This window comes from Anolis sagrei, chromosome 5 (assembly GCF_037176765.1).
Source record: "Anolis sagrei isolate rAnoSag1 chromosome 5, rAnoSag1.mat, whole genome shotgun sequence".
Lineage (NCBI taxonomy): Eukaryota > Metazoa > Chordata > Lepidosauria > Squamata > Dactyloidae > Anolis > Anolis sagrei.
Genome location: NC_090025.1, coordinates 21,567,693 through 21,588,879, shown reverse-complemented (window position 1 = coordinate 21,588,879; position 21,187 = coordinate 21,567,693). Strand labels below are relative to the sequence as shown.

At 36.9% G+C, this 21,187-nt stretch overlaps 1 protein-coding gene across 6 annotated transcripts in view; it reads right to left on the bottom strand.

The window, feature by feature from the left end:
* CCSER1 (coiled-coil serine rich protein 1) overlaps positions 1–21,187 on the bottom strand; it is a 796,797-nt gene that overhangs the window by 349,319 nt on the left and 426,291 nt on the right. For all 6 annotated transcript variants that reach the window (XM_060779234.2, XM_060779236.2, XM_060779238.2 and 3 more), the window contains exon 8: positions 14,175–14,258. In XM_060779234.2, coding sequence (XP_060635217.2) covers positions 14,175–14,258 — 84 coding nt within the window. The remainder of the gene's footprint in view (positions 1–14,174; positions 14,259–21,187) is intronic.

Sequence of the window (21,187 nt, the reverse complement as noted above, 5' to 3'; positions counted from 1 at the left end):
AAGGCTCCAAAGGACGCCATAAAAGTTGACCTTCCTTCAACTATGGGTTTTAAAGTCTGCTCATTCCCTTTCATACTGACAGTGTGAATATTCAGTGCAGGGCTACATTTATTCAAACCGACTTAATTAAACCTTGAAGTTATCACTTAAGGGCCCAAAGAAAAGTTGCAACAATATTAATTTTCCCTAGGCAAATAAAAATCAAATAGTGCTACAGATAGAAGGCACAGTTTATTTTGAAAAATGACAGAAATGTGTTGATGAGCCACATTCTCCCACTTCTTGAAAAACCACAGGGAGACAGAAGGAAAAAAGGAAATGTTCCTTAAAAGATGAATACTATTTTTTATAAATTAAACAAGATGAGGCAAATTATCCTCTGTTAAATCAAATTCCATGTTACTAACAGGATTTTCAAATCTGATAGATGAATCAAACTTTCAGCAGTACTAATGATTTATTAGCACATCTTTTTGCTAACCCTCCGATATATACATATATTTTCTGTTTGCAACACTAAACTGGACAGACAAGAAAGCAAACAGTAAGATTACATCGTCCTTACGTTCAAGTCCTTTGGCAGAAGTAGCTAGAGACATAATTCTTTCTCTAGATTTGCTATTAAAAAGAGGCAACTAATATTTTATAACTTTTCTTCCCTTCATAAAAAAGTCCTTGAAAACTGCAATGTTTTCAAAAGTTATTTGCAGTTCAGGAGTCATTCTGACAAAACCTGCATATGATATTTTTCAATACATAACAGGATTTTCTGCACAAAACAGCTTTTCCTGTGGGGAAAAAAGGTTTTTCTGTGTAAAAAGATTTTTTGCAATGAATATTTTGTTATTTTCTATGCAGGAAATGTTTTTCCCACAAATTGAGGACTAATTTTGCATGGAATTTACACCGTTTTCCTTGCACATAAGTAAAGATATTATTTTCAGCACAAAGATTGCTGTTATCTGTGCATAAGTGTTATTTTCTGCACACAGACAACCAAAACAAATATGCAATTTTTACACAATGTCCTGAACTTTGAAGATTCTGATCAGTGCAGAATTTTTCTTGTCTGGACTCCCCAACAAGCAAGCTAAATTTTGTTATGACTTGCAATCATACTACACTGAATTGTCTTTCCAAGTTTTGTCTCATACAAAATCTCACTGGGAAAAGTGCAATTTTTTAGTGTTGCTTCTGAAAAATAGTTGAAAATACAGTAATTACACAAACACACACACACAAGATAGTTGGAGAAATATCCCACCATAGAAGGGTGAGTATGGAATCCTACCCAACAGTTTCATTATCTTCCATGCCTTGTTCTGGGAGACAATGCATGGCTGAAAACCTGGACACAAGGAGCTTTTGGTTGTTCAATACTACCCCCCCCCCATCCCCCGTGCAGATGAATGATGTAGTCAGTTTCACTTTCTTACACATACATACAATTATCTTTTTTTAAATGATTTTTTAACTTATTATAGTGAACTTCTTGATTCCCTGAATTCACGTAGTTGCTGCTAGGGATAGTTTTAGTGTGAGAAAACTTTTGTTGAAGGCAACAAAAAACAAATACAGCCAATAAGTCTGTTCTTGATAATCTATTGTGCTCAAACGTACTAAAGACACAATCTAGCATGTGATGACAGAGGCATGAATCCACTTGAATCTTAGGGACTGAGAGTGAAATCCTCACCATGTATATTCAGAAATAAGTATCATTATCTTTAGAGGGGTTCATTAGACCTGACGATGAACATGCTACTAGCATCTGAATGATTTTTTTTACAAAGTAAATTCCAGCTCGGTGTGTATGTGTGTTGCATGTCTGTGTGTAAGGGGGGGGGGGGAGAGAAAGGGAGAGAGATGTATGTATCTAGAGCACATAGAATGAATCCTTTTGACTACCATTATCTCAATTTAGACTTCATCTCTCTCCTTTTCTTCCCTCTCTCTGTTCTGCTACCTGCAATTTAAAGAAAGCTTCTCTTTACACCAACCACAAAATACTGTTTATCTTTCATACTCCCAAAGTCCCTGCAATATATATAAGCCTTCTGTCTACATACATTTGACCTACCCTTTAAAGAGGAAATTAAGTAATAAAACACATTAAATTGTCTCTTGTTGTTCTTCGGCATTGATCCAAAAAACATTATTTGGATAAAGAGCCATCTGACTGTAAATAAAGATGTCATGAAAAGAAATGTGATCTCAAGCCTATATTAATGCTAGGAATGAAACCACTATTAGAAAATGGTTTCTTTTCTGTACCCCAAGGGAACTGCATAAGGGAAGCATCTAGGGGCCAGGACCAATGTTAAATTCAACCATAAGCACAATAAATCAAAGGCAGTATTATAATTTAGTATTTACCAGCTAATGTTTTCCCTACTATATAAAGCCAACATAGTATCTAATTAAAAATGGGAAAGCAGAATCATATGCTCTTTAATCAGATTTTTTGGAGAATGATCATACATCATCATTACGTTATTATATACTGATAATCTGCAGACTATTAAAATTGTATCAAGTCCAACTAGGTAATGTGATTAAAACCCTGGTACCTTTAAAATGGGTGAAAGGTGGGAGAGAATAACAGCCCCTTTGTGTGTAGATTTACTTGTAAATAAGTTCCACTATTTTCCATTTCTTCTTAGTAAACCTGTTTAGAGTAGGAGCCCTAAATACATTTTTTGAAAAAATTGGGAAACCTGCCTATAGCTTGAAATGTTTTATCAAAAATCGACTTCATTATTTCAAATGCAAGACTGACTGCCTCTCCAGCAATACTTCATTCATCAGAGCAATCATAAACTGGAAGGATCCTCACCGGAGACACAGGGCCAGATGCATTTGCTCCTTAACTGCCTTTGAGAGGTGCTTATTCAGCAAACTGAGGAAACTCACTTACTCAACTGTTCAATACCTTAAATGAGTACAGAATTAATGAGTTTGAAAGAAGTTAAAGGATAGTCCATTCAGCTCTCATTCAATGCTTATGGGCCTGGTGTGTAATATGCCAATCCTATGCATTTTTGTATAGAAGCAAATTTTATTTATTTATTTATTTATTTGCCCTATTTATGCCCCACTTTTCTCAACCCGAAGGGGATTCGAGGCAGCTTTACATATAGGCAACTATTCAATGCCTTAAAACAACATACAATTCAAATGAAAATTTAAATTAAAAATTAAAATTAACACACATTAAAATATTCCATTCACTATTAAAACCCATGCTAATCACAAACATAATCGCCATTCCAGTAGTCATTGCAAACATTCCATATTTATTATTGCACTGCAATTATTCTCCAAAAGCTTGACACCAAAGCCACATTTTCACTTTCCTTCTAAAGGCCAGGAGGGAGGGGGCAGAACTAACGTTGTCGGAGAAACTTCCATAGCTGAGAGGCCACCACAGAGAAGGCCCTGTCTCTCATCCTCACCAGCCACGCCTGTGAAGAAGGCAGGACAAAGAGCAGGGCCTCCCCAGATGATTCATAAGGAGAGATACGTTCTGACAGGTAAGCTGGGCCGGAACCATTTAGGGCTTTATAGGCTAAAGCCAGCACTTTGAATTGTGCTCAGTAGCAGACTGACAGCCAGTGGAGCTGATGCAACAGGAGGGATGTCCTCTCTCTGTACACCGCTCTGGTGAGCAACCTGGTTGTTGCCCGTTGGACCAATGGAAGCTTCCAAACAGTCTTCAAAGGCAATCCCACATGCAAAAATGTTATTGGGATCTGTCAAGGAATTAGGATATGATGTTTTGATACCAAAACCAGATTATGCTTCTAGTTTTAATGTATGCTTCACAGTTAACTGTCAGTAAAATCTCCTTCTGTCAGCAAGCAGACAGCTTTTTATTTCAACAGACTTTTTGCTATTAACTGGTTTTTACAGAAGGATAACTTTATCCTTCTTTAAAAATAGATGCTGTGATTGTATTCTCATAGTAATGTTGTAAACACTTTAAATCTGTTTCAGGGCACACCTGCAATGTAGAGTTAATACAGTTTGACATCAATTTAATTGCCAAAGCTGAATGGTATAGAATCCTGGGATTTATAGTTTGGTGAGGCACCAAGCACTCTTTGACAGAGAAGGCTAAAAACACCACTAACCACCATAGCACTGAGGCATGGTAGTTAAAGTGGTGTCAAACAGCATTAAGTCAATAGCATAGATGCACTCTTATTTAATGATGTTTAAAATATGATTTTTTTTAAAGTATAAAATAACACATATTTTGTTAGAATTATTGTTTTCTTAAATCTACATTGTTTAAATATACATTATGAAGTGCCTTGAGGTCTATACTGAGTGAGTGAAACACAGGGTATAAATATAATATAATAATAAAATAAAAGCAATTCCAACAGTGAAAAGGTATCTTGATAATTCTCCAGTTCCACAGAGAATCTCACCATCAGAATATACTGTAAATGTTAAATATTTTCCCCTATTATCATTTCTGAAATCTACATAAAATGTACTTTGAACAAAACTCTCATCTTTCTTCAAAAAGTAGGGGTTTTCCTTTTGTGAAACATTCAGCTTAACAGGAAAGAGTGGCAGATTGAAAACATGCCATGAATCCATCCAATTCTACTAGCTTACTTACCCATGAAAGAAAGCAACCATTTCTGCATTTTCCCTTTTCACACTTTTTACAAACTGATCCTGAAAATGTACAGAATCTCTCTAAGAGCAACCATTTTTGTCTTGCTGTCCATTCTTTTCTTAACAGTGTGGACAAAGCAAAGCAGGGATTTTATCCACACCAACAATTCAGAATTAAAAAAAAACACTCTGAAACTATATATATATATATATATATATATATATATATATATATATATACACAACCAGAAAGTATTCTGGCTAAATAGGCAATTCTTTTCCACCATTTGCTCAGTAAAAGCATGAGAATGGGCCCCACTGACAAAGCTTTTTGGGTTGAAGCAAATTACAGCTTTATACAGTGGAATACATGTTTAAATTTATTGGGAAACTGAAACACCGTGTGTTATTTCTTCAGCATCTACATTGTTCAAATCACTCCATTTGTCATGAGAATTATTTATGTACTATAGAGAAAATGAAATGAAATAGCAACAAAGTTTGGAAATAGTATATTTTGGTGGGGGAAAAGAGTATTGGTGGGGGGAAATTTGCTTGTGAAATGGCATCATCAGATTCTAATGAATATTTCAGTGCTTGTCAGGAAACCCATTTAAAAAGAGACCAAAATGACTTTCTAATTTTCTCCACAGCTTTATCATATTTCCCTTTCACCCGTGTCAAGGCTAGCACTATGGCAGACTGGCTATTCTGTAATTTTACCTCTCCATAAGTATGATTTATCATTATATGGAACATTCTGGTTTTTTAATGCTGTCAAAATTATTTACATTTCTATGGAAATAAGGTTCAAATCCAAGAGAGAGACTGTGTCAAACTCTGGAATAAAACCTGCTGTTGCTTAATAGGACAATTTAAAATGGGGAGTGAAGAGAAATACTGCAGATAGCCAAACACTGCAAAAAGAGTTCAGATAGCACATGCCAATGAGGCAAAGATTTTTTCATGTGATTTGTTATATGAAGATACGCATCCAGATATCTGTGTGACGCATTCATATGCATAATATAAAATAGGGTAAATCGTGTAACATAGATAGTGAAAACATCAAAATATCAAAGACATTCTATACCTTGGTTCAGTCATAAATCAAAATGGATAATGTAATCAAGAAATCAGAAGAGCACTAGGACTTGGGGAGATAACTATGAAGGAACCAGATGAGTTCTTTAAGTATAAAAACACATATCAGGTAAATTACATTTCTGATTTCTAAAAGTGGTTTTGAAAACTAAATAGTGAAGAAAGATGATGAGAAAGGAATAATCTAATTTGAAATGTGATGCTGGAAGAATGTTCTACCGGTACCATGGAATATCAAAATGACAATAAGTGACTTTTCAAGAAAAGTAAGCCTGTATTTTCCCTAGAATCTAAAATGACCTAGGAGGGTTTCACTGGCCAGAGGCCATGAGTGATATCTTGCCAGTCTAATGATATCTGTGCACTTCTTGCTGGAGATTCTGCTACAGATTCCATCATAGCCATGGAGACAATGAATAGCACATCTTTGGAACCCAGCTCCATACGTTTAGATTAACGTGAATGTGAAGTGGTAGTGAGTAGTACTGTAAGCCTGAGCCTAAGGAAGAGTCAAAAGAAAATCCCAATTCATCATGTTTGACTCACTATCACTTCCTGTCAGTCTTAGCTATCTCACAAAATCCCCATCTACACTGACAGCAAACGGCCACAAAACATCTGAAAGAATGAACTTCTGGGGTTGGTGTAATTACCACCTGGTCCTTAAACTAGTTCCAGGATTTTGTATATAAATATATAAATTTACCAAAACTATTTTCCTCAGTACCAGTTTGCAACTGACTTAAGTGGTCAATGTAGATGTACCCAAGATCATTATGTTGATAAAATAGGGTGGGAAGACACAACCATGTTCACACCATGCTGGATTCCTTCGGAGAGGGGACAGATTTCTCAAAAAATGAAATAAAGAAATGCACAATACTTTGAATAATTTATTACTACTCCAGTGTTTAAAAACATGCTAATTCAAAAATAAATAAGATTCTAAACCTAGGTGAATGAATGCTTGGAACACTAGAGTAGGAGAAGCATACCATGCTTCTCCACTGCATTAATCTTCACTCGGCTAGTGTAAGATTTCTTGAAGATGACAAAAAGATGAAGACACTTTCAAAATAAAGCCAGGTCATATTTATCTAAATCCGCAAGGAGACCTGTCAGTAAAATCATGCATATCTCTTCAAGCTAGCAGTCTATCTGTGACACCTTAACAGAAGACAAGCATATGCAATGCATTATTATTAAAGGGGTGTTCATCACATTGTTACATCTCCAGAGACTTAAGGACAGTGTTTTATTGCTGGCGCACTCAACTCTGCTGCCATATTCCTTCTATGCAAATATGTCAGAGGGAATCAGCATCAGACCAGAAACCTCTTCTTACAGAGATGCCATGACAATCATTTATCTGCATCCGGCACCGACTGGCACCAAATGACGCTGCTTTGTGATAGAGACTTAAACTAATATGCAGAATCACCTCCACAAGTGCAAGGGAATATTAAAGATTGTATCTCGCTGACAGCTTTTCATCAAGGCTTCAGAGAATACGAGGAACTGGAGGCTAATCCACATTGTGTATCATTGGATACTGTCATTTTCACACTCTACAGCTGACTTACAGAGTTGACTTGAAGAATAATTACTGCTGAGATAAGCCTTTTTTGGCATACGTGCAATTAATTCTCCCTGTAAAAAAGGGGGAACGGAATCTGACACTTTAATAATGTTTAAGTACATCTAATCTATTTCTTTTCTACTTAGATGTTTCCTAAATATGAGGAAGAAAGAAGATTTGAAAGTACTTACAGATGTCTCTTCTTATGTAAATCACCCTCATATCCGTAATATTCTATCACAAAATAGCCAATGTGAAATACGATCAAAATTTACAATAGAATGCAGAACAAGTGAGGAATTATCATAAAGATGAATGTGCAATATGATTTTCCTGTGTATGACTATTACTGTTATTGAAGATTATTATGCCATTAAAGACTCAATGGCATGGAAGTTAATTCAATTTAGGAAAGGTATTTTGAGCTGCATTAAAATTGCTACTCTGTTTCTATCCATTTTCCTGTAGTGGATAAGCACTTGCATATTCTTCCTATTTTTAAAAGTCAAAATAAAAAAAAAATGTTGCTTAAACAAGTAGAAGGTATAACTCAAATAAATAAGTGATACTACATTAGTGACCATGGGAAAAAGTTTGGTCTAAAAGTAATAAATATCACATAAAAGTAATAAACATCATAATTTTGGAAAAGTCTGAACTAATTAAATAATGTAATACAGAATCCCTGATTTGAAATGCTTGAGTATTTTGAATTTTGGAATCTATATTTCATATATTTATATAATAAGATACCTTGAACATAGGATCCAAATCTAAACATTAAAAAAGTTTTGTTTCATATCCAAGCAGTCCCCGAGTTACAAACATCTGACTTACAAACAACTCATAATTAAGAACGGGGGTGAGAAAACAAAAAATGAGAGAAATCTACCCTAGGAAGGAGATTCACTCTTGAAAGAGTTATCATGGGGAAAATGTGTCCCAACTGAAGCTTTCCCTACAATCCTTGTTTCCACAACAAGTCCATTTTTTCAAAAAAAACAAACAATTATCACATGAACAGAAAGTGAGGTGAAATCTTCTGTCCACAGACACAGACATCAAAATAAACACCAAAACACTCTTCCTTATGCTATCCAAAGTGTGCTCTGTGTGTATGTGTGTGTGTGTGTGTGGCTGGATTTAAACTAAAAATGTACATGCTCTGACTTACATACAAATTCAACTTAAGAACAAACCAACAAAACCTATCTTGTTCATAACTTGGAGGCTGCCTGTACACTTAAAACATATAGCCTGAAGGTAATTTACACAATGTTTTAAGAATGTTGTACATGAAGCAAACCATCAGAAAACAATTGCTTTCACTATCTCACTCAACCACCCAGAAACAAATCTTGACAAAATAATAAAATGGAAATTTGAGAAGGAGAAAGGAATCATGGGATTTATATACAAAATAATCACAGAAATACAATATAACACAAAATCTACCCTAACAGAAGTCTGGAAGAAGGAATTAAATTGCAGTGAGAGAGAAATAGATAATTGGATGAAATCAATCAATAAAATAAAACAATTAAAGATTAAAGAAATGCAATGGAAAATATTAGCAAAATGGTACAGAACTCCCGTGCAATTGGCACATATTACGAAAATGTGCCCAAATTTATGTTGGCATAACTGCGGAAAAACAAGTGAGGAAATATCATAAAGATTGGAGAGCAATGTCCAATCTCGATAAAATAGTGAAGGGTAGAGACATCACACTGGCAACGAAGATCCGCATAGTTAAAGCAATGTTATTTCCCACAGTCACCCATGGATGTGAGAGCTGGACCTTAGGGAAGGGTGAGCGAAGGAAGATAAATGCTTTTGAACTGTGGTGTTGGAGGAAAGTTCTGAGAGTGCCTTGGACTGTCAGAAGATCCAACCAGTCCATACTTCAGGAATTAAAGCCCAACTGCTCATTGGAGGGAAGGAGAGTAGAGACAAAGTTGAAGTACTTTGGCCACATCATGAGGAGACAGAAAATCTTAGAGAAGACAATTATGCTGGGGAAAATGGAAGGAAAAAGGAAGAGGGGCCGACCAAGGGCAAGATGGATGGATGGCATCCTTGAAGTGACTGGCTTGACTCTGAAGGAGATGGGGGAAGTGACAGCCAACAGAGAGCTCTGGCGTGGGTTGGTCAATGAGGTCACAAAGAGTTGGAAATGACTGAATGAATGAACAACAACAAAACTGTGGAAAACCAGGAACATACACCCACATGTGATGGGAATGCGAAAAAATACAAAAATTCCACGAAATAATTAGGAAGGAAATGGAGGAGCTATTAGGGATAAACACAGAATGGAACAAGACTCAATTTTTCACTCAGAAATTGGAAAGTAAAGGGGAATTTAAAGAACGGGAGGAAATAATAAAACACATGATGGATGCAATTAAAGCCTCAGTGTCTCTAGGCTGGAAGGACCACAATAAATGGGATATAAAAACTTGGTATAAATATCTAGTCAACTACCTACTCCAAGACTACATCAGAGAAAGGAAAAGTTACTTTAGAATGGGCCAGATCAGAAGGACATGGGAATCAAAATGGAAGGGTCTCATTTATAGAATAAAGGGGAAAGATATATATATATATGGAGTTAAATAAGACTATCCTCATGACTGAACAATTTTAATAAGCACAGCAAAAGTAGTTAACTGTTCCTGGGAGGGGGGGGGGGGACGGGTGTGGTGGTGGTGGGATTGGGAAAAATATTGGTATTTTGATTGCTAATTTTGAAGATTGTATGTTTCTATGTATTATACAGTATTTTTTTTTAAAAAAAAAACAAAAACAAAACCTTAACCACCTATGTGGACAATTTGGGTTTTTGAAGTATTTCAGCTTTCAGAATTTTGGTTAAGAGAAGTTCAACATGTATAATATAAATTTGATGGGAGTGAGCTAACTGTATCTTTTAAATAAAATGGCTAAAGTGACACTGGTTCATATGACAACTGATAATGTGTTTCAAACCCCCAACAATAAATCTGAGATTATCTTTGCCCTTAAGAGGACCTTCTGATGATTTTAGATAAATTGACAAGTTAAAAGATGTTAGCGTTTGCTATCATTTTAATTAAGATTAAACCTAGGAACTGTAGACCTACTAGGTATGTCTTAGCATCTTGTTCTAAAGAAAATATATTGCTCATATGTTTTCTATGGACTAGTTTTCAGTACTTCTCCTGTTACAATGAGGGCACTGATTTGGGTGGTCTTCAAGAGGAAGGCGTATGGCAGTATACCCCTAAATATAATAATGTTTCTTTTTTTGCAATGATTCAGTATTAAATTATAATTTCTCCCATTGTTTCATGGAGTGATACAAACCGCATTATCTTATGGTGTGAAACATGTTACGTGACTTAATAGGACCAAATACATAATGCCCTTTCACACCACAGAACTAAAGTTCTTTGATTTCACTTAAATTGGTTGTGTTTTTTTTTTTGTCGTGTCAGGAGCAACCTGAGAAACTGCAAGTTGCTTCTGGTGTGAGAGAATTGGCCGCCTGCAAAGATGTTGCCCAGGGGACGCTCGGATTTAACCCACTGCGCCACCAGAGGCTCCTACTTAAATTGGTATTATTCCGTCCTATGGAGAAATGGCAATTAAAGTGGGATCAACATGCTATGATTGTGGGTTTAACAGTCAACTAACAAATACTTTCCTGGACAAATTTAGTATGAAATGTCCTGGGGTCCAGCAACCTCATGTATAACTCACTGCTGAAGCACTTTTGGATTTACCGTACACCTGAAAATACTTTGAACAGAATTTGAAGCCTTTGCAGCTGACTAAAAATTGGAGTTTCCTGTTCATTGAAAACTATTGCTTGCAAATGAGTTGAACACTGGCCTGGAATTAATGAAGTGCTTTCATTCATGGTTGGGGAGGCTGCAAGTTGTGTTTTGAACCTCGTGCGATAATACCCTTAGTGATGTCTGCAATCTAATAGAAACCAATTCCATTAGATCTGCAATCATATTTGTTTTACTATTTTTAAAGTTTTGCTTTGGCTTTTTATTTATTTAAGGAATGTGTTTAAAAATTATAATACTTCACCCTCTTTCTTTTACAAAAGGCTCACATTATAATTAATAATGAACATGGAAACAAAACATGGGAACAAAACCTCACAGCTAAGCAACTGACTTCTTGTTGCATATTCATATTATTCCCTTTATAGCATTGTAGCCTATTAGTATTTTTACAACTGGTCTTGTTTCAAGAGAATACATTGTTTTCACCTTTCATTTTGTTATGGGAACTTTAAACTATAGCTCATAAAAATAAACAAACCACTAAGCCCCAAACGATATACAAATAAAAACCTTCCTGAAAATTGGGAAAGCTCATCAAAACAATAATAGGCCCACTAGGGTTTGTGCATTTCTCCCTGATATTCCACATTATGAAGTATTGTGCAGGGATATTCTGTGACAAAAGCCATGTGTGAGATTTTGCACATGCAAAAATCTTTTCCATGTGCAAATCTTGAAGGGGGGTGTAACAAAAATGGGCTTTCTGCATAGAAGCCACTCTTTCCCGTGCAGAAAAATCAGAATTCTGTGAAGAAAAGAAAAAAGAAGATGTATGTTTTCCCACTAGCCCACTTTTATCTCTTTTTGTGACATTTTAATACATAGAGAATACTTTCAGAGGTGAATTCATTTCCTCCTGTCATAGCAAGAAAACTACAGTAATCACACATGAAGACAATTTATATTCCTATTGCATGAACATGTAGTTCATTTTCCTCCTTCCTTCGTTCTCTTACTCTTTGTGAGACATTTCTCCACTTTAGAGTGCAAATGTGAGACCAAGGACTCTCATCACATTCATATTTGTAAACCACTCAGAGAGAGTCCTTTCTAAAAAAAAAATAAAGCAAGATTGATAAATGCTTTAAGTAAACAAATAAATACAACTGAATAGGCTTTTCCTAAGATGAAGTGCTAACACTATGCTTTCATGCTTGTGACAACAGCAGCAGAAGCAGCATTTTCTTCTCAATGGAGAAATATTAGTATCATGGAACCCCACAGATCACTGTAACAAAAGAGTACAATTCTATAGCAACAGAATCTTTAGCCACTTTGTAATATATGCTTCAATCATGACGGATATTTTTCAGTACCGAACCAATGCACTAAAGCTTGATGCTCTCTGTATTCCATTTTGCCACTTAATTTTATATCCTAATTAGACAATACATCATCCCTTAATGTAACCACATCTGAACAGAGGACACAGATAACCAGAATTTATTGCAGAAACGTTGAGAAGGTCTCTTTTTAATTCTTGAAAGCAACTTAACTTTTCTCCATGGAAACGTATTTATACTTCTTAATATAGAAAAAATAATTTCAAAAACACAAATAGTTGATGATTTGCAGAGTGAAGCCAAACAGCCAATTAAGTTGGTTATCTGTCACAAATTACTAGAGACAGCAATGGTTTGGAACTAAGTATTCCCCACTCAAAAAGAAGCTGCTTCAGCTAGTGTACAAGATGTTTTGCCACTTCCCTTCCCTTCAGCCACAGCTTCTCATACTCATCATTGCAGTCTTCATCATTGTAGAGTAGCTTTTGGAGGGATATGAAGGTGGAATGCAATGGATGGAGAATGTATGTATCAACAACAACAAAGATGTTTCGTTGGCAAGAAGAAATCACTGGCATCATGGTGTGATACTAGGGGGTGAGGTTTCTTCCTTCCTTCCTTCCTTCCTACATGGACATACAGCCCGGAAAACTCACAGCAACCAGTGATTCCAGCCATGAAAGCCTTTGACAATACATTTTTCTTCTTTTACCTCAATCAAAATTATAAAAGTTGATTATGCTATGTGAGGTACTGCAGCTAGTATAATCTATTTTCACATTTGCCCAGTGGATGGTCACACTGATGCCATCAGTAGCTTGATATTGGCACAGGGCCTCCATTCAGTTCACACCTCTGTGCTTGTATATTAGCATATGTAGCACCCCACACTTACCCCTGCCTTCTAGTGCCTAAAAAGTAATGACAACCAACGTTTGACCATAGCTTTTTGAAACTTCCATGTGGTTTGTATTTGCAGGTGTAATTTCTGTAGAACAGTATATAGAACACATAGGCTTGAAAAAATTACTTTTGGGGAAAGAAAAGAATTTACCAGAGTCTAGTTAACAGCCCTCTATAAAAACAACTTTTCGATATGTTGGCTAGGATTCCCTCAGAACATCAGTTTCTGTTTGTGGAACTATTTTTCATGCTCCTCGTTCAGTTGCATAAGTTAACTCAAGAAGACATGTATAGATTTTTATTAACTCCAAGTAAGTACATAGCAGTCAGTGAAGGTACAGCAAATCTTAGTTAGCATCTATCTTGTGCAGTAGTCATAACTAAGGACATTAACTTTTGAAAAAAAATGCTTTTCTTGATACCATCCAATAAGAGAAAAATGTGCTTCGTTCAGATATGAATACATATTTTGCTGAGTGTTTTTGTCATTAGAAGGTATCTCTGTGTGTAAATCATGGCATAAATCTTGCCATATAGAGCCCACACAGAGTGGTGGTTTTTCTCCCAACAGGGACTGATGTGCATTTGATATTGCAAGACAACTGTCAACACAATCTTTCTCAAACAAACGACCACTATGGTCTTCCTTGGATGACTGAGCTTTCAGAGGTCATAATATGTACCTATATCAGAAGTGAATGATTAATACAGCATCCAGCTCTGTTACCGAGAGCAGACATTGCACTTTATTTATTTATTTGGTGGTCCCAACCAGTGACCTTGTTGGGTGGACTGAATTCCTAAAGGAAACAAGCATTGCCTCTTACTTACCAGTTCTTCACGGAGCTGGAAAATGAGTTCATCTCTTTCCTTCAGCTGTAGCTTCAATGTCGAGCATTCATCTTTCATTATATCCTACAAAAACATCAAAAGAGATGTTATAATAGACTTAGTGTTTTTTTTTCCTTTCCTCCTGACAAGAAACGGCAGCTTCACACAGTGTGAGATAATTACATCCCAGTAATGAAACTCAACGTCCCTCCATCATGTGTGATATTTTTTAATAACATTTTCTAAGTTTGCAGTGTAAACAAACTAATGCACTGGAAGTTATTATATGCACAGAAATGTGGAACAGCTCCCTGTGTGTTAAGTCCATTTCGTTAGTGTTTGATACTTTTAAGCCTTTTTATTGAAGTTTCTGTCAGGCGTCTCTTTACTTCAGTGAAGGAACAGATGGCTGTAAAATTTCATATTTGTGCTCGCACAAAACTGCACTGCAAAAAATCTCTTCTGATGCATTACTAGAGGTTTAAAAAACAAAAAAAGCAGTCTACAGATAGAAAAAAGTAAGCCAAAGTGGAGGCAGGCATTCAGTAAACAGAAAGGAAGCAACCCTTCCATGAAGGGAAATAACCTAGCATGACAGTCAACAATATTGCTACAAAGTCAAATGTAGTGACCTGTGAGTGTGTTTGGTGCTCTTTTAAATGGGATTCAAACAACACAGGTTATTTGTGGGTGGATTTGGCAAGAAGCATGAAATTAAACTGAGAAAAGAATAAAGCACCCTGGAAATCCAACTAAACAAGGTTCTTAACTGCAGGCTAGAGGTTAAACGACAGAGATATCGAACTAAAGGTCGAAGGACCAAGTAAATTAGTATTGCCAATTTTAACTCATTTTTATCTTGCTTTATTCTTAGAGTACTTTAAAATCATATTCTTTCCACAGGAAACATCTTACAATAGTACCGCATATTGCGGCGTATAAGATGACTGGGCATATAAATGACCCCCACATTTTCTAGTTAAAATATAGAATTTGGGATATACTCACCATACAAGACTACCCCTCTTCCATAGCCAGCTCTTAAGCTTTGAAATAGAGATGACCACCAACCCCCAGAGTTGGACAAAATTGCACTTAATGTCAGGGGAAAACATTTACCTTAACTAGAGTGAGCCCAGGGCCAGGTCCAATGTCCTTTCCCCAACAGCAACAACAATAATAATAGAAACCTAGAGTTGGACGGGACTCCAATGGCCAGTCTAACCCTAATTCTGCCAGGCAGAAACACACATCGGGATGATAGGTGGTCATCCTGCTTTGCTTAATAACAACCATAATAACAACCACAGGAATATTGTGTCCAATTCTGGGCTCCACAATTGAAGAGAGATGTTGACAAGCGGGAATGTGTCCAGAGGAGGGCGACTAAAATGATCAAGGGTCTGGAGAACAAGTCCTATGAGGAGTGGCTTATAGAGCTGGGCATGTTTAGCTTGAAGAAGAGAAAGCTGAGAGGAGACATGACGAGGGCCATGTATAAATATGTGAGAGGAAGTCATAGGGAGGAGGGAGCAAGCTTGTTCTCTGCTTCCCTGGAGACTAGGACCCAATGGAACAGTGGCTTCAAACTACAAGAAAGGAGATTCCATCTGAACATTAGGGAGAACTTCCTGACTGTGAGAGCTGTTCAGCAGTGGAACTCTCTGCCCTGGAGTGTGGTGGAGGCTCCTTCTTTGGAGGTTTTTCAACAGAGGACTGTATGGCCCATGAGGTCTCTTCCAACTCTATGATTCTATGATTCAAAGCAAGGACATCTCCGGCCCATCCTCTGTCCGGATATCAGCCAGCAAGGAAATGCCTTAAATCAAGAAATAGCTTACTAAGATCTACAGAGATACTCACAGGGATACCTCAGCAAGCAAGTCCAAAAGTGGCAGGATAAAACCCAGAGCCTCGATCCATGACTGATATCAAATGAGAAACTCCCTCCTGGACACAAGGAAGACTGGGTGACTTGGAAGGCACTGAACAGACTGTGTTCTGGCACCACAAGATGCAAAGCCAATCTTAAGAAATGGGGCCACAAAGTGGAGACCACAACATGCAAGTGTGGAGAACAGCAAACCACAGACCACCTACTACAATGCAGCCTGAGCCCTGCCACATGCATGATGGAGGACCTTCCCACAGCAACACCAGGGGCACTCCAAATGGCCAGCTTCTGGTCAAAGGACATGTAGTGTAATGCCAAGTTTTTAGCTCTGTTTGTGTCTTTTTAAATATATTATAACTGTACCGCTTCTGACATTATAAATATTTATTTATTTATTTATTTATTTATTTATTTTATTTGGAGTGCTCCTACCCTGCCCTTCTCAACCCTCTAGGGGGGACTCAGGGTGGCTTACAAAATGCACAATTCGATGTCCAACAGTTCACTTAATACAATATACAAAATACAATAAAACGACAACAGTTATAACTAATTAAAACAATCAAATTAATACAATAGCAGCAATACAATCATCTTGTGGTCAACGTTCGCCAATTCATAAATCTATAATCCATCCAGCATTGTCATTGTCCTTTCCTACTCTGGTCATCATTGTCTTTTATCCATCTGACAGCTTATAAATACAGTCTATTGCCCCAATCTCACCACCATGCAATGGCAGTGCCATGTTGGCTGTTATTATTATTAAAAGCCCTTTTTACTCAAGCATTAACTGGCTTGCACAGCGTGGTTATTTTAAACCTTTCCCATTACAGCCAGCTTTTTGTATCCATGGATTCAATCAGCTATAGAAGAATGTATTTATTTAATTAACTAAGAAACAAACCTAGAATTCACCATCATTTATAGGAGTTGTAGGTACTGGGATGTATAGTTCACCTGCCATCTAAGAGCACTTTGAACTCCATCACTTATGGACCTGGAACTAACTTGGCACACAGAACCCTTATGACCAACAGAAATTGGAGGTCTTTGGAGGGATTTAGAGGAGTTGTAGTTCACCTACATCCAGAGCACAGTATGCACCTGAACAACAATGGATCTGGACCAAACTTGGTATACATCCCAAATATACCCAAATTTGAATGCTAGTGCATTTTGAGGGAAATTGGCCTGGTCAGTTTGGAGTTTTATATACAGGGATTAATAGTTCACCTGCAATGAGCACTCTGAACTCCACCAATGAAGGATTTGGAACTAATTTGGCACACAGAGCCCCCATGGCCAAAACAAAATAAGAAAACCAGATAGTCACCCAATTGTGCTTATATTCAACAGCAAATCAGAAGGTTCTTTTCAGACATCAAGCATCTAACCTTTGAATATGTACTTAATTCATAAATTATGCTACAAGCACAGAACTGGCCAGACAATATTACAACCCTTTGCACATCTTCTTTTGACAAAGCCCCCCTAGATTGAGTGAAGTTTACCCTTGGGAAAGTAAACAGGCTTGAACTGTATGATTATAATTAGAAATAATCAGAAGGCGCAATCAACCAGAACTCACAAACAAGTAATTTTAATTATAGGAAGTACTTGTCCAACTTGGATAGAAGGAAGGAAGGAAGGAAGGAAGGAAGGAAGGAAGGAAGGAAGGAAGGAAGGAAGGTCCATATTAATCCAGATTTTAGTGAACTGGACTACTGCTAGCTTTGTTAAAACTCATTTTAAAGGAAGTTGTTGCTGTGCCCACGCTATTATCAAAACTATATATTTTCTTGTCAATTAAACAATACCATTTCCTATTCCAGTCTTGTTTTGAATGGTTGTTCAAATATTTATTTTTCCTTTGACTTATAAAGTCATCAATTAAATATTTCAAAAGGTAAGACCACCAGGTTTCCATGTCCAATCTTGTTTTGTCTTTCCAACCTTGGGCGATTATAGCGTGGATGACAGATATCATAAATTTTAATACTTCTGTCTATTTGTTGTTCCCCTACTTTATCTCTATAGTGAGGGATATAAATTGGGTTTTATTCCAGTATAGATTTTGTCCTATTATTTACTCTATTACTACTTTGACTTTGTTATAATATTTTTGGATGTTGATGCAATCCCACCACATATGTGAAAATGTGCCAATCTCCCCACACATATGACAACATTTATTAGATATGTTTCCAATAACGTGTGCCAATTGTAAGGGGGTTCTATACCATTTTGAGATTATTTTCTTTTGTGTTTCCTTGATCCCTAGATGTTTAATTTTTTGGATTTTGTCAACCTGAGACCTAACTAAATTCTTGTCAAATTTTGTATCTTGTCTCTAAGCTTCTACTAAGGTATATTTTGTCTTATAGGATAAGGCTGCTAGGTCCTTAGATATTTCCCCTATAATTCCTTTTTCTTTTTCTATTTTCCAACTAAAGATTCTATCTAATGGGACATCTATCTCTTGTTCCTTTTTTCCATTTCCTTTGTTCTTTGGGATAAGCCTAACCACGCCATCCAGTTCTTTATTCCACATTTGTCCTTTATCTTATCCCATTTTTTTTAATTCTCTGGTGGGTTCTTAGAGATCTCCTACCTTATTTATACCATTTTCTTTCACGGTCATAATTAAGTTCCTAAATGTTTTATCTTTATTTTCCAAAATTTCTAATTAAAATTGATCTTTTTGTTTATTTGTAGTTTATTTTGCCATTTCTGCAAAATGTGCAATGTCAAGAGAAGGGGACTAATCCTTAACTTTTTACACCCTTTATTATCCATTTTTATCCCATAATTGACCCCCTTTCCCAATCATTTAGGTGTTTCTCTAATTTCACCCATTTTTGTCCCTTCCAATTCCAGTCCTATTAATCTAGCAAATTGACATGCCTCATAGAACAACTTCAGTGCTGGCATTTATGGTCCTGATGGTTGCCCTCTTCTGAGAAGCACCAACTACTGGACTTCAGTTGGTCAGGTTTTTTTTTGAAGGATAGTCCTTATTTCAGCATGCCAGGAGGTTGGACTAGATGGTCCATGTGTTCTCTTCCACCCTATGATTCTATTATTAGAAATATGATGCCCCCTTCTAAAAAAAGGTAACTTGCCAGAAATGGCAATACATATTTGTCATAGTATGTAAGAGGGGAGTGTGAAGGAAAGGGAATTGGGGAGTAGTGCCAGGGAGGGGGCCACAACAAGAAAGGCAGCACACTCGGTGACTATGGAATGCTGGCATTTTAGCACTCGACATGTCCTCCCTCCCAAAAAAAGACACTTTTGCAAGTTTAATAGAACCACATTTACAATGGGAGTTTAGCAAGCATTATGATACAGTTCCACCCAAATCATAGCATACTGGATAACTGCACTATCTGCTTTATCTATATTGGTAAGTTGAACAGAATGGCATGGAATAGTTAAGGGGATACAGCTGCATGGCATATAGAGCAGTGGATGAAATATAGCATTTTTGTGCACTCCAAGGTCCCCCACTGTCAAAAAAAGCCCTTATTGGAAATGACCTAGAAGACAAAAAAACCCCAACACTACTGTACCTAAAACAGTGTGACAGAGGAGCGAAGTAGAGGTGGACAATTATGTATGAAGCTTGGGGCTGTTTTCACCCTATGCCCTACTGGCTGGCCACACTGGCATGTTTCTGTGCACTCAATATCACCTCCTTGGTGCTATTTTGACTGATTTGTCCAACTTTCAATATTTTTGGAGGCTTGGAGTATTTGAAGGGTTAATCTGGTACTGACAGATTTTTGACAGTTTGGTATAAAAGAAATTACTGGAAAATTCAGCCTAAAATTATTAATTGGCAAGATTTGGAAGTTGGGGAGGGTAGCTTCTGGTGGAATGCATTGTATCCCAAGGGCTACATGTATCCAATGGATTGTACTTTGCCCACCCCTGCTGTAGATGGTATTTATGGTTTCCAATGAGCCAATAGCCTCCTAATTCCTGAGTGTTGCCCAATCCTGATACAGGTCTGAGCTAATTTGATGGAACAAAACAGTAAAAAATGCAACTGATAGATTTTGATGGCTTGTCTCAGAGTATTTAAATAATCATCCACACACGTATCTGAACTGCAGAGGAATTGGAATTACCACATGTTAATAAAATGTACAGAACAGAACCAATAACCGGTTTTTCAGGCTGTATGTTACCCAACTTAATGTATGAATGTCACCAATAAAGAGCATCAGAAAAGCCACAGAACAAGATATAACACAATGAGAAGACATCATGGGTGGGGTAATCCCTGACATAGACTACAACACAGTGACATTTCTGTGAAAAAGCAAACTGTGGCACACAGGAGTCACTCAATGTATATGCAATTTGAAAGGCCTAAAAGTAGCAAATGCTAGGAAACCTGAGGTGAAGAGCAGGTCATCATTTCAAGGCTTGCTGGTTCTGGACCATTACTGTCAAATACATCACAATTTGTTACGGAAGCTTTTAAGGTGAAGGAGAAAAGAAAGGCATAAGCAAATAGATTTCACACAAAGGAGACAAGGAAAGTGATGGGCTTTAGAAATGCCACCTTATACATTAATCTGAGCAACAGACCCAAATCCTTTTCCCCAAACTTGGATATATTTAAAAAGATAAGAAGCATTTTTATACAGGGCATTTTTGAGCCTCCTATATTTTTCACCACATCATGATAATACCAAAAATACAACAAAGTGCGGGTTGTTTGTTTTCGAAGTATATAAACATCAGTCCAATACGATTTTGGATGATGGAGGGGGCACACCAATTATGTGGGAAACCAGAGCAGGCAATAGAATGTCATTCTCCTAATTGTCTTACGACCTCATCACAAAGGCCAGGTCAAGCATGCTGCTTCGCCAACAGACAGAAGGGCCAGTGAGGCAAATCTATTATCTCACATACTGCTCCCTCATGACAACATTTTCCCCATCACACATGGGAAAAGTTGCTCTCTGCACTATAAATAGATGAATTGCTGGTGTTTAAATCACACATGTATCCCAACAGTTTACAACATACAATTTGCCAATAAAATAAAAATAGTTTAATTGATTTTTTTTGTTGTGTCAGGAGCGACTTGAGAAACTGC